The following is a 12,241-nucleotide window of genomic DNA, read 5'->3' as shown; positions in this document are numbered from 1 at the left end:
GGAAGGAGACGGACTGTTGGAAGAACAGACATTTCTCAGCCTTGACGTACAGGTCATGCTCCAACAGTCGACCAAGCACCCTGCGCACCAGGGACACATGCTCGGCGCATGTAGCGGAGTACATCAGAATGTCGTCGATATACACCACTACACCCTGCCCGTGCAGGTGCCCTGAGGTGGTACTAAATGCCGTCTTCCACTCGTCCCCCTCCCGGATACTTTTAAAAAGGGGGAGATCCAACTCTTTCAAATAATTATAGGCCAATCTCAAAGCTGTCACCCCTGGTGAAAATACTTGAAACCCTTGTGAGTGAACAGCTAAAATAGTAAATAAAAACGAACTCTATTTTATCAATGAACAAATCGGGTTTCAGGAAGAAGCATAGCACAATTACAGCAGCCATGAAGGTTTTAAATGATATCACTGAAGCTCTTGACAAAAAACAGCATTGTGTCTCACTTTTTATTGATCTCTCTAAGGCTTTTGATACAGTTGATCATGCTATACTAAGGCAGAGATTCTCGAGTGTAGGTCTTTCAGAGCATGCAGTTGCATGGTTTGTTAACTATCTGTCTGATAGAACTCAGTGCACTCAATGATGGGCTTATGTCTGTTAAATTGTCTGTCTTTAATGGTGTGCCCCAAGGCTCTGTACTTGGCCCCCTCTTATTCACTATTTATATAAATAATTTAGACAAAAATGTCCAAAATGCGCAACTTCATTTTGATGCTGATGATACTGTTATTTACTGTTGTGCCTCGTCTCTTACAAAAGCTTTCCAGAACTTGCAAACTGCTTTTTATACTGTTCAACATACCTTGTGTCAATTGAAGCTTATTCTCAATACTGACAAAACTAAATAAATGGTGTTTTCTAAAGCAAGAAATAGACCTGTGAACCTTTCACCTATTACTACCTGTCAGGGCAAGGAGATTGAGGTTGTAACCTCATAAATATCTTGGAATTTTGATTGATGATGGCCTCTTTTTTTAAATGCATATTCAACAACTTACAAAAAAATTGAAGCTGAAATTGGGATTTTATTTTAAGAATAAGGGCTGTTTTTCTTTTGAAGCCAGAAGGAGGCTAGTATCAGCTAGATTTATGCCTTTACTAGACTATGGGGATATTTTATATATGAATGCTTCCGCTCAGTGTTTGAGATCAATTGACACCCTTTACCATGGCACTTTCAGATTTATTTTAAACTGCAAAACCCTTACACACCACTGCACTTTGTATACAAGGTTTGGCTGGCCTTTTCTAGTCACTCGTAGGCTCAGTCACTGGTATACTTTTATTTACAAAGCCATTTTGGGTTTACTACCTTTTTATTTGGGCATTTTTATTGTTCAGAAATGTGGTGGGTACTCTCTTCGTTCGCTGGACTTTATCCTGCTAACTGTTCCAAATGTCCGAACTGAATTTGGTAAAAGGGCTTTTATGTACTCTGCACCATCGTCTTGTAACGCCTTACAAAATACTTTTAAACTGGAAGAACTTGTCCCGATTGGTATTTTTAAATCACTGATGAATGATCTTGAGACTGATTTTCTGACATGTCAATGTTTTTAATTTGCTGTTTTGATTTTGTTATACTCTTGTGAATGCTATGGTTTTTACTAGATTACTTGTAGTTTTTCATGTTGTTTGTCTGTAATTTTTGTAATGACTTGGTGCTGCCTATCTTGGCCAGGACGCTCTTGAAAAAGAGATTTTAAATCTCAATGAGCCTTTCCTGGTTAAATAAAGGTTAAATAAAATAAAATAAATAAAATAATACGCACCAGATTGTAAGTGCTCCTGAGATCCAATTTTGTGAAGAAGCACGCCCCGTGCGTTGACTCGATCGCACTGGCGATGAGAGGCAGCGGGTAGCTGTACCTCACAGTGATCTGATTGATACCCCGATAGTCAATACACGGGCGCAGACCTCCATCCTTCTTCACAAAAAAGAAACTTGAGGAGGCAGGTGAAGTGATGGCCGAATGTATCCCTGCCCCAGGGATTCGGAGACATTTGTTTCCATACCTGCTATCTCCTCCTGAGACAGAGGATACACGTGACTCCTGGGAAGTGCGGCGTCTACCAGGAGATTTATCGCACAATCCCCCCGTCGATGGGGAGGTAATTGAGTCGCCGCCTTCTTACAGAAGGCGAGAGCCAAATCGGCATATTCAGAGGGGATGCGCACGGTGGAGACCTGGTCTGGACTTTCCACCATAGTAGCACCGACGGAAACCCCTAAACACCTCCCCGAGCACTTACGTGACCACCCCTTGAGAGCCCTCTGTTGCCACGAAATAGTGGGGTCATGACAGGCCAACCAGGGTAGGCCCAGCACCACGAGAAACGCAGGAGAATCAATAAGGAAGAGGCTGATTCTCTCCTTGTGACCCTACTGCGTAACCATGCCTAGTGGAGCGGTGGCCTCCCTAATCAGCCCTGACCCTAATGGTCGACTATCTAGGGCGTGCACAGGGAAGGGCATAGCCACAGGAACAAGGGGGATCCCTAAACTATGGGCAAATGAACGGTCAATAAAATTCCCAGCTGCGCCTGAATCTACGAGCGCCTTATGCTGGGCATGCGGGGAAAACTCAGGAAATGTAATAAACACATACATTTGAGCAACAGAGAGCTCTGGGTGGGCCTGGTGCCGACTCACCTGGGGTGACACGATAGTGCCCAGCCTGCTGCCTCGACTCCCTGAGGAACCTCCCCAGCACCGACCAGCAGTGTGCCCTCTGCGGCCACAGATGGTGCAGGGAATGGAATTGACAGGCCCCGATCCGGATGTCCGCGGGCAGTCAGCAGGTTGTCCAGCCAGATGGACAGGTCCACTAACTGGTCCAATGTGAGGGTGGTGTCTCGGCAGGCCAACTCCCGACGGACGTCCTCGCGCAGACTGCACCGGTAGTGATCGATCAGGGCCCTGTCGCTCCATCCCACGCTGGTGGCCAGGGTCTGGCCGCCAAGCAAAATCCTGCTCGCTCCTCGTCCCCTGCCTCAGGTGGAACAGACGTTCACCCGCCGCCCTCAGGCAGGTGGTCGAAAACTGCCCGAAAACGGCGGGTGAACTCTGCGTAATGGTCCAACGCCGCGTCTCCTTCACACCATACGGCGTTGGCCCACTCCAGGGCTTCGCCTGAGAGGCAGGAGACGAGGGCGGACACACTCTCACGTCCCGAAGGGGCCGGGTGGACGGTCGCCAGGTAGAGTTCGAGCCGGAGTAGGAACCCCTGGCATCCGGCAGCCGTCCCATCATACTCCCTCGGGAGCGCGAGCCAAATCCCGCTGGGACCGGGTGAAGGAGTGTGGGGCCTGCTGTAGTGGGGCTGGTGGAGGCACTGGAAGACCTCCTCCTCTCTCCCAACGATCCATCATCTGCAGCACGCGATCCATGGCGGTACCCAGATGTTGCAACATGGTCGCGTGCTGCTGGATGCGCTCCTCTATCGCCACAGGGAGGGCGTCTGCTCCTGCTGACTCCATTACAGGGTGAGTGATTCTGTAATGCGTCGGTGTGTAGCTGGTGTAGATGAGTCAGGCGCAGGACAGCAGATATGAGTAAAGAACGCAATTTACTCAACAATAATAACAATACAAGTCAAAAAAATACAAGGCCACAATAACGGACCGCAATACAATAAACAATCACTCACAAACAAACATGGAGGAACAGAGGGTTAAATAATGAACAAGTAATTGGGGGATTGAAACCAGGTGTGTAAGACAAACACAAAACAAATGGAAAATGAAAAGTGGATCGGCGATGGCTAGAAGGCCGGTGACGTCGACCGCCGTTCGAACAAGGAGAGGGACCGACTTCGGCAGAAGTCGTGACATACTCGGGTAAACAATATGCCTAGCAATATCCCAAGCAGTCATATGCACTTGGTATTGACCCCATGACTGATATCTGGGGTACTTGCTTATTAAGGGACAGTTTCCCGGACACACATAAATTGCCAGTGTAGAAATACCCTACAATAACCCATGTGTAGGCCTACAATACGTATTCAATTGTATTCACACTCAATATACAACTAACAAATACTAATTCTAATACAATATATACTGTGAACCATCAGATCCTCCTCTCCACCCTCTCCGAGTTGGGCATTTCCGGCGCGGCCCACGCTTGGATTGCGTCCTACCTGACAGGTCGCTCCTACCAGGTGGCGTGGCGAGAATCTGTCTCCGCACCATTCGCTCTCACCACTGGTGTCCCCCAGGGCTCTGTTCTAGGCCCTCTCCTATTCTCGCTATACACCAAGTCACTTGGCTCTGTCATATCCTCACATGGTCTCTCCTATCATTGCTATGCAGACGACACACAATTAATCTTCTCCTTTCCCCCTTCTGATAACCAGGCGGCGAATCGCATCTCTGCATGTCTGTCAGACATATCAGTGTGGATGACGGATCACCACCTCAAGCTGAACCTCGGCAAGACGGAGCTGCTCTTCCTCCCGGGGAAGGACTGCCCGTTCCATGATCTCACCATCACGGTTGACAACTCCCTTGTGTCCTCCTCCCAGAGTGCTAAGAACCTTGGCGTGACCCTGGACAACACCCTGTCGTTCTCCACTAACATCAAGGCGGTGACCCGATCCTGTAGGTTCATGCTCTACAACATTCGCAGAGTACGACCCTGCCTCACACAGGAAGCGGCGCAGGTCCTAATCCAGGCACTTGTCATCTCCCGTCTGGATTACTGCAACTCGCTGTTGGCTGGGCTCCCTGCCTGTGCCATTAAACCCCTACAACTCATCCAGAACGCCGCAGCCCGTCTGGTGTTCAACCTTCCCAAGTTCTCTCACGTCACCCCGCTCCTCCGCTCTCTCCACTGGCTTCCAGTTGAAGCTCGCATCCGCTACAAGACCATGGTGATTGCCTACGGAGCTGTGAAGGGAACGGCACCTCCATACCTTCAGGCTCTGATCAGGCCCTACACCCAAACAAGGGCACTGCGTTCATCCACCTCTGGCCTGCTGGCCCCCCTACCTCTGAGGAAGCACAGTTCCCGCTCAGCCCAGTCAAAACTGTTTGCTGCTCTGGCACCCCAATGGTGGAACAAGCTCCCTCACGACGCCAGGACAGCGGAGTCAATCACCACCTTCCGGAGACACCCGAAACCCCACCTCTTTAAGGAATACCTAGGATAGGATAAAGTAATCCTTCTAACCCCCCCCCCTTAAAAGATTTAGATGCACTATTGTAAAGTGGTTGTTCCACTGGATATCATAAGGTGAATGCACCAATTTGTAAGTCGCTCTGGATAAGAGCGTCTGCTAAATGACTTAAATGTAAATGTAAATGTAAACAAATTTGAATTTGTTTGGTGACAACAATATTACAGACGAGACAAATTGTAGGCTATAACATGGGACTCAACATTACAGTAATATTTAAATAAATCCATTAGCTATATTGTCAGCAAGTAGGATATTTAATTTGTTTATATTAGAAATGTGGATCACGTGTAGGCCTATGCAATTAGATTGTAAGGATTTAAGGATAAAGATCTATTTAAGCTCTAAATAGTCATCCACCCAAAATAGTACACATGTATTGATTATAACCAATGATAAGTGGCAACATCAACAATTTAATAGCATGTAGTGCCTTTTGCTTCCAACAAAACAGTAGGTTGTCTCCCACAATGCTTTGGTTCAAGTTGCAGTTGGTGAGGATAGAGAGGAAGAGGCAAAGCGAGAGGGATAACTGGTCCCAAAGTATGTCCTCTCAAGCAGGTGGCGTTTTGTAGTGGTTAATGAGTGTCACATTTCATTTAAAAAAATGTATGGTTTATTTGCTCTAATAGAATTTTCATAATGATTAGGTTGTTATTTATCTAGGCAAGTCAATTAAGAACAAACTCTTCTTTACAATGACAGCCTAGGAACAGTGGGTTAACTGCCTTGTTCTGGGGCAGAACGACAGATTTTTACATTGTCAACTCAGGCATTCGATCTAGAAACCTTTCGTTTACTGGCCCAACGCTCTAGGCTACCTGCCGCTGATACTGCTATAAGTAGGACACGTTACATCCCAGCAACTTTGAGAACAAACTATCAGTCATGCCTGTCGTCACTAGTTAACACAGCCACAAAGTCATAAACCCTGCCTATTTCTACAATTTAACTTCTCCAAATGTGATTTTAAACCTAACCACACTGCTAACATTATGCTTAACCCTAAACCTTACATTTTGACCAAAATGCTAATGTTTGTTTTCATGAATTTTTACGATACACTTTGTGGCTGTGGTAACTAGTGAAAACCGTTGTGCCTGGTCACACGCGTATCTGCCCTCTCATTGGCTAGAATGGTCCCACCTGATTTTGCCTCCTCCTGACTGCTTTCCAGATTATCTGGTCAATATAACTGATAATCTGTGGTGAGGAGCAACTGCAGTCGAAAGTTCATGACCTTTGATCACATGGTTGTTGCAGTCTACATGTAGTCCCAAATCAAACAATGTTTATAATAACGCTACACACTTTGAAAGGCGGTGACCAAAATTAGTCAACGTCTTGATGAAAGTGATCATCTCGAACGCGCCCACAGTCATCTACAAAGAAACCACAGCAAACTCACCATTCCGATACAGAACAATGTGAATATGATGAGCCATGGAATATCCGTGCAGCTTCGATCCTCCAATGGTTTCCACTCGCGCTGCTTTTGCTAATAAATAAAAGTTGGAAACAATCAAATTCGTCATCTGTGAACACCCGGTGCATGCACAACACTGGTTTGACCTGGCGTGCTTTTTTCCCCCTCAGTCAGTGCTAACACACATAAATACTGCATAGTATTTGACTAAATAACTTACTTTCACCTAAATTAACATTAAAGCGTTTTTTTAGACACGGAAGTAGTCCGTTGTAAACAATGTAAACAACTATAGCTAACTACATACAGTGCAGACAACGCCGCGAAAGATCTGCAGACAGTCGACAACAACTTGTTCGTTTTTGTAGCTAAATGGGTAAATTATCCCAAACAGATAATGTTAGCAACTAGTTTGGCAAATCTAAAAAATTACTAGCTAGCTAGTAACAGACGTTTTGGCTTAAATATCCCTAAACCCGATTACCTCTGAACTGCCACAGCATCCCATTGTTGACAGGCGATTTAGGGAGTGACTGGAACTTCCAAAACACAGAAAGTACCCGCAAAACTTCCTTTCCTGTAACACTGCGCTTGTAAACAGATTAGATGCAAGGATGCGTATGCATATGCGATGAACTTTTTCCTTATGAACGAGGCGAAAGTGTCCCTGCAATCATACGTTTTTTTCTAATATTATTTTATGGCACTGATACGCTTTCACTGTAGGCTAAACGTTGGGTGCAATGGTGCCCCTGCTGAAAACCCATAGACATTAGAACAGTGAAAACCCCAAAGAGTTTACTGCAGTCATTCACCTATTGTCAGATAAAAGGTTATGGAAATAAATGTTTGTATTAAAATGTTAATGTTATTTTGACATGAATGCAAGTTGCAGAATTTGCTAACTGCTTTAAATAAAACATGCTTTGTTTTATTGTATTTTGAAGTGTTGGTGGACACAGTAGACTTTTGTTATCCAAGAAACAAATGTGCTTTTGTTTGTCTTGGAACATAAAAACCTTCAGCTACTACAGAGAATAAAAAAAGCACCATCTACAGTGACAATGGCACATTCTCTGACCCTCCAGAGCCATTTGTAATGAGCATATCAAAATCAGATGACAATTCAGTGTGAAAAGAAATTCTAATCCCACTGCCCTGAGTGATGCCAGCATCTCATGATTTGATTCTGAAGCATAGCACTCTAATCTGTGATGATTCACACACACAAACACTGCCCGGTTGCTGTCTTCTGCTATTAGAATGTTATTATTTTAATATTTATTTTCTCTTTGGCAAATGACAGGAGTGCCAAGGAGTGGAATGTAAGCTAAAAAGACCCCCCCCCCCCCCCCCCTTTTCTAAAATACTTTATATATATATATATATATATATATATATAATTTTTTATTATTATTCATTATACAAAATTATCAACAACATACATCCTACATCTGACATGTTTAACAAAACAAAACAAGTATAAACAAGAAAATATTAAATATTAAAAAAATATAAGTGAAATTGTATTCATTCAGAAAAAAATCTCATAATGAATCAGGAAGATGTTATTCTTTTGTTATTTACTATGGATAATGTCTTAACAAGATTATTCAATTCAATCCATAATATTTGTAATTTTGGTATAGAATTCTGGCATTTTTGTTTGTGTATAAAGTATTTGGCAACAAAACATTTTTTTAAATCACAATTTCAATGGTCTTGTTATCATTGCAATAGTAACATACTATATCCTTCATGTCAAAAACATGAGTAGTGTTCAAAAAGGTAAATAAGTATTCTGCGAGGTTTTCCCAAAACTCTATCACAGGTTTACGTTTATAGAACAAGTGAGTCACTTTCTTTTTCGCAGAATATGCAGATATCATTAATATAAACAAATTTGGACAAAATATAATTACATGGATATATCTTATGTAGAATCTTAAAGTGTACTTCCTTAAATTAGTTTGGTATACAATATTCGTAAGGCATCAACCAAGCTTTTTTCCAGACCATGTTAGGAATAAGCATGTTTTACTCTAGGCGTAAATTGGTTCCGTGAATGGACAATTTGTCTTATGTATTTGTTACAATAAGATTTCTCAAGTAAGCCCACGCCTTCCAAACTGAGTTCTGGATCATCTCTCTGATCATCACCAAAGCTAAGACAAGTTTTCATTAGTGTAGTTAGACCACTGGGAATGGCTTTGATCACAGAAATAAACTCTCTGAAAGGTATTGGAAACTCATTCAATGTTATAAATTGTTAATATGAAAGAATATTACCCCTGTTGTTCTTGATGTTTTTGACAAAGTCAATATTCCTCTCATGCTAGCTAGGGTAGAACAATGATTTATTCCTTACAGTTACAGTGCATTCGGAAAGTATTCAGACACCTTTACTTTTTCCACATTTTGCTACGTTACAGCTTTATTATAAAATTGATTCAATTATATTTTTTCCTTAACAATCTACACAATACCCTATAATACCCCATAAAGTCAAACAGAAATACCTTATTTACATAAGTATACAGACCCTTTGCTATGAGACTCAAAATTGAGCTCAGGTGCATCCTGTTTCCATTGATCATCCTTGAGATTTTTCTACAACTTGATTGGAGTCCACCTGTGTTAAATTCAATTGATTGTACATTATTTGGAAAGGCACACAATTGTCAATGTAAGGTCCCACAGTTGACAGTGCATGTCAGAGCAAAAACCAAGCCATTAGGTCGAAGGAATGGTTCATAGAGCTCAGAGTCAGGATTGTATCAAGGCACAGATCTGGGGAAGGGTACCAACAAATGTCTGCAGCATTGAAGGTCCCCAAGAACACAGTGGCCTCCATCATTCTTAAATGGAGTTTGGAACCACCAAGCCTATTCCTAGAGCTGGCCGCCCGGCCAAACTGAGCAATCGGGGGAGAAGTTCCTTGGTCAGGGAGGTGACCAAGAACCCGGTGGTCACTCTGACAAAGCTCCAGAGTTCCTCTGTGGAGATGGGAGAACCTTCCAGAAGGACAACCATCTCTGCAGCACCCCACCAATTAGGCCTTTATAGTAGAGTGGCCAGACAGAAGCAACTCCTCAGTAAAAGGCAGATGACAGCCCACATGGAGTTCGCCAAAAGGCACCTAAAGGACTCTCAGATCATGAGAAACAAGATTCTCTGGTCTGATGAAACCTTTGGCCTGAATACCAAGCGTCATGTCTGGAAGAAACTTGGCACCATCCCTACTTTGAAGCATGGTGGTGGCAGCATCATGCTGTGGGCATGTTTTGCAGCGGCAGGGACTGGTAGACTAGTCAGGATCGAGGGAAAGATGAATGGAGCAAAGTACAGAGAGATCCTTGATGAAAACCTGCTCCAGAGCACTCAGAACCTCAGACTGGGGTGACAGTCTAAGCACCCTAAGCACACAGCCAAGACAACGCAGGAGTGGCTTCGGGACAAGTCTTTGAATGTCCTTGTGGGACCAACCAGAGCCTGGACTTGAACCCAATTGAACGTCTCTGGAGAGACCTGAAGATAGCTGTGCAGCGGCCCTCCCCATACAATCTGACAGTGCTTGAGAAGATCTGCAGAGAAGAATGGGAGAAACTCCGCAAATACAGCTGTGCCAAGTTTGTAGCGTCATACCCAAGAAGACTCAAGGCTGTAATCGCTGCCAAAGGTGCTTAAACAAAGTACTTAGTAAAGGGTCTGAATACTTATGTAAATGTTATTTTTCAGTTACATTTTCTTTGTAAAATTAGAAAGATTTCTACAAATATGTTTTTGCTTCGTCATTATGGGTGTAGATTGATGAGGAAAATTGTTTTTGTAATACATTTTATAATAAGGCTGTAACATAACAAAATGTGGAAAAAGTCAAGGGGTCTGAATACTTTTCCGAATGTACTGTATGTCTGAATTACTCCACGAAAGAGCATTATGTGGGGAAAAGTTGTGCAGGAAACATATTTTCCAGGACATCAAAGCTTCTTGGTGAAACCTAGCCAATTTAGCAGGTAATCTTTCAGGAATATCTTTACATTTCAGTAAAAATTGTTGACCTTCCAACTTATTGAACACACTGTTTGGAAGGAAATACCAAATTGATTCTGTATTGACCGAACATCTTTTCAACCAATTGATCTTGAAAGTGTTATGTCAACAAAATCCAACACTTCCAGACCTCCTTCAGATTTTTTATTTGAGAGGACTGAATTTTTTCATTTGTGAGACTTGTTTTTCCAAATGAAAACAAGAAATGTCTTGTTGATCTCTTTACAGATAGAGGGATTAGATAGATCCCTTTGTAGCCAATTATTAACTATATTATTGGTTTTCTTAATTTTAGGAGAGAAATTCATATTTTGTCTGACTAAGTGTTTTTTTGATAGATGTATTCCTAAATATTTAACACAGTCCTTTACAGGAATATGTTCTATTTCTTTATCATCAGAGTCATATAAACATAATATTTAACATTTAGCATTAAGGGCATGGGCGACCTGGTCTTTGTCTTTTAAAAAAAGAGTAGTATGGTCAGCCAGTCTGGAAATGTTGATTTCTCTGTTAAAAATGGATAAGCCATGCAGGTTTGCATTATTCAGAATATCTAGAGATAGAACTTCCACTACCAAAATGAATAAAAAGGACAAAATTGGGCATACCTGTCGTACACTTCTGCTGATACTGAATCTTTTTTAAGGTTTAGTATCACATAACTATTTATATCTTTGTAAAAACATGCAAATAACTTTGATAACATTTTCACCGAAACCAAAAAGTGATTGCTCTCCAATTGTTAATGAGAGAAGGGTCTTTATCGGGCCTCGAAATCAGTGAAACAAGGCCCTGTTTCATAGTGCAGACCATTTCACAATTTTTCATGCAGTCTTAAAACATTAAAAATAGGGTCTTCTAGTAACTCCCAAAACTGCCTATGGAATTCAACTGACAGGCCATTAGGGCCAGATGATTTCCCTTTTTTCATTGAATTCAAAGGCTCTCTAATTTCTTCGATTGACACAGGTGATTGGTAAATGCAGCTTTCATAACCATCTTCCTGAAAATGTGAGTTGTAAAGGTTTTCATAAAAGGAATTGATAAATGTTTATATTGTAATGAGATCTTTGCATAACACGTCATTCATTTGAGTGCTGTTGTAACCGATGTGAAATGGCTAGTTAGTTAGCGGTGGTGCGCGCTAATAGCGTTTCAATCAGTGACGTCACTCGCTCTGAGACTTGAAGTAGGGTTTCCCCTTGCGTTGCAAGGGCCGCGGCCTTTGTGGCGCGATGGGTAACGATGCTTCGGTGGGTGTCAGTTGTTGATGTGTGCAAGGGTCCCTGGTTTGAGCCCGGGTTGGGGCGAAGAGAGGGACGGAACCTACACTGTTACATTGGTGCCGTGACCCGGATCATTGGTTGCTGTGGGAAAAGGAGGAGGTCAAAGGGGGGGTGAGTGTAACCGATGTGAAATGGCTAGTTAGTTAGCGGTGGTGCGCGCTAATAGCGATGCTTCGGTGGGTGTCAGTTGTTGATGTGTGCAAGGGTCCCTGGTTTGAGCCCGGGTTGGGGCGAAGAGAGGGACGGAACCTACACTGTTATAGATGTAATTTT

At 42.9% G+C, this 12,241-nt stretch overlaps 1 protein-coding gene across 1 annotated transcript in view; it reads right to left on the bottom strand.

Moving 5' to 3' along the window:
• LOC106609909 (choline transporter-like protein 1) overlaps positions 1–7,380 on the bottom strand; it is a 40,662-nt gene extending 33,282 nt beyond the window's left edge. The window contains exons 1-2 of the mRNA XM_014208954.3: positions 7,111–7,380; positions 6,609–6,698 (exon numbers count right to left, since the gene is read on the bottom strand). Of these exons, the coding sequence (XP_014064429.1) occupies positions 6,609–6,698; positions 7,111–7,134 (114 nt within the window). The 5' untranslated portion in view covers positions 7,135–7,380. The remainder of the gene's footprint in view (positions 1–6,608; positions 6,699–7,110) is intronic.
• Between the last annotated feature and the right edge of the window lie 4,861 nt (positions 7,381–12,241).

The sequence above is a fragment of the Salmo salar genome, chromosome 08 (assembly GCF_965601325.2).
Source record: "Salmo salar chromosome 08, fSalSal1, whole genome shotgun sequence".
Taxonomy (NCBI): Eukaryota; Metazoa; Chordata; class Actinopteri; order Salmoniformes; family Salmonidae; genus Salmo; species Salmo salar.
Note: the sequence above shows the minus strand (reverse complement) of the source record. Positions and strands in the feature narration are given on the sequence as shown.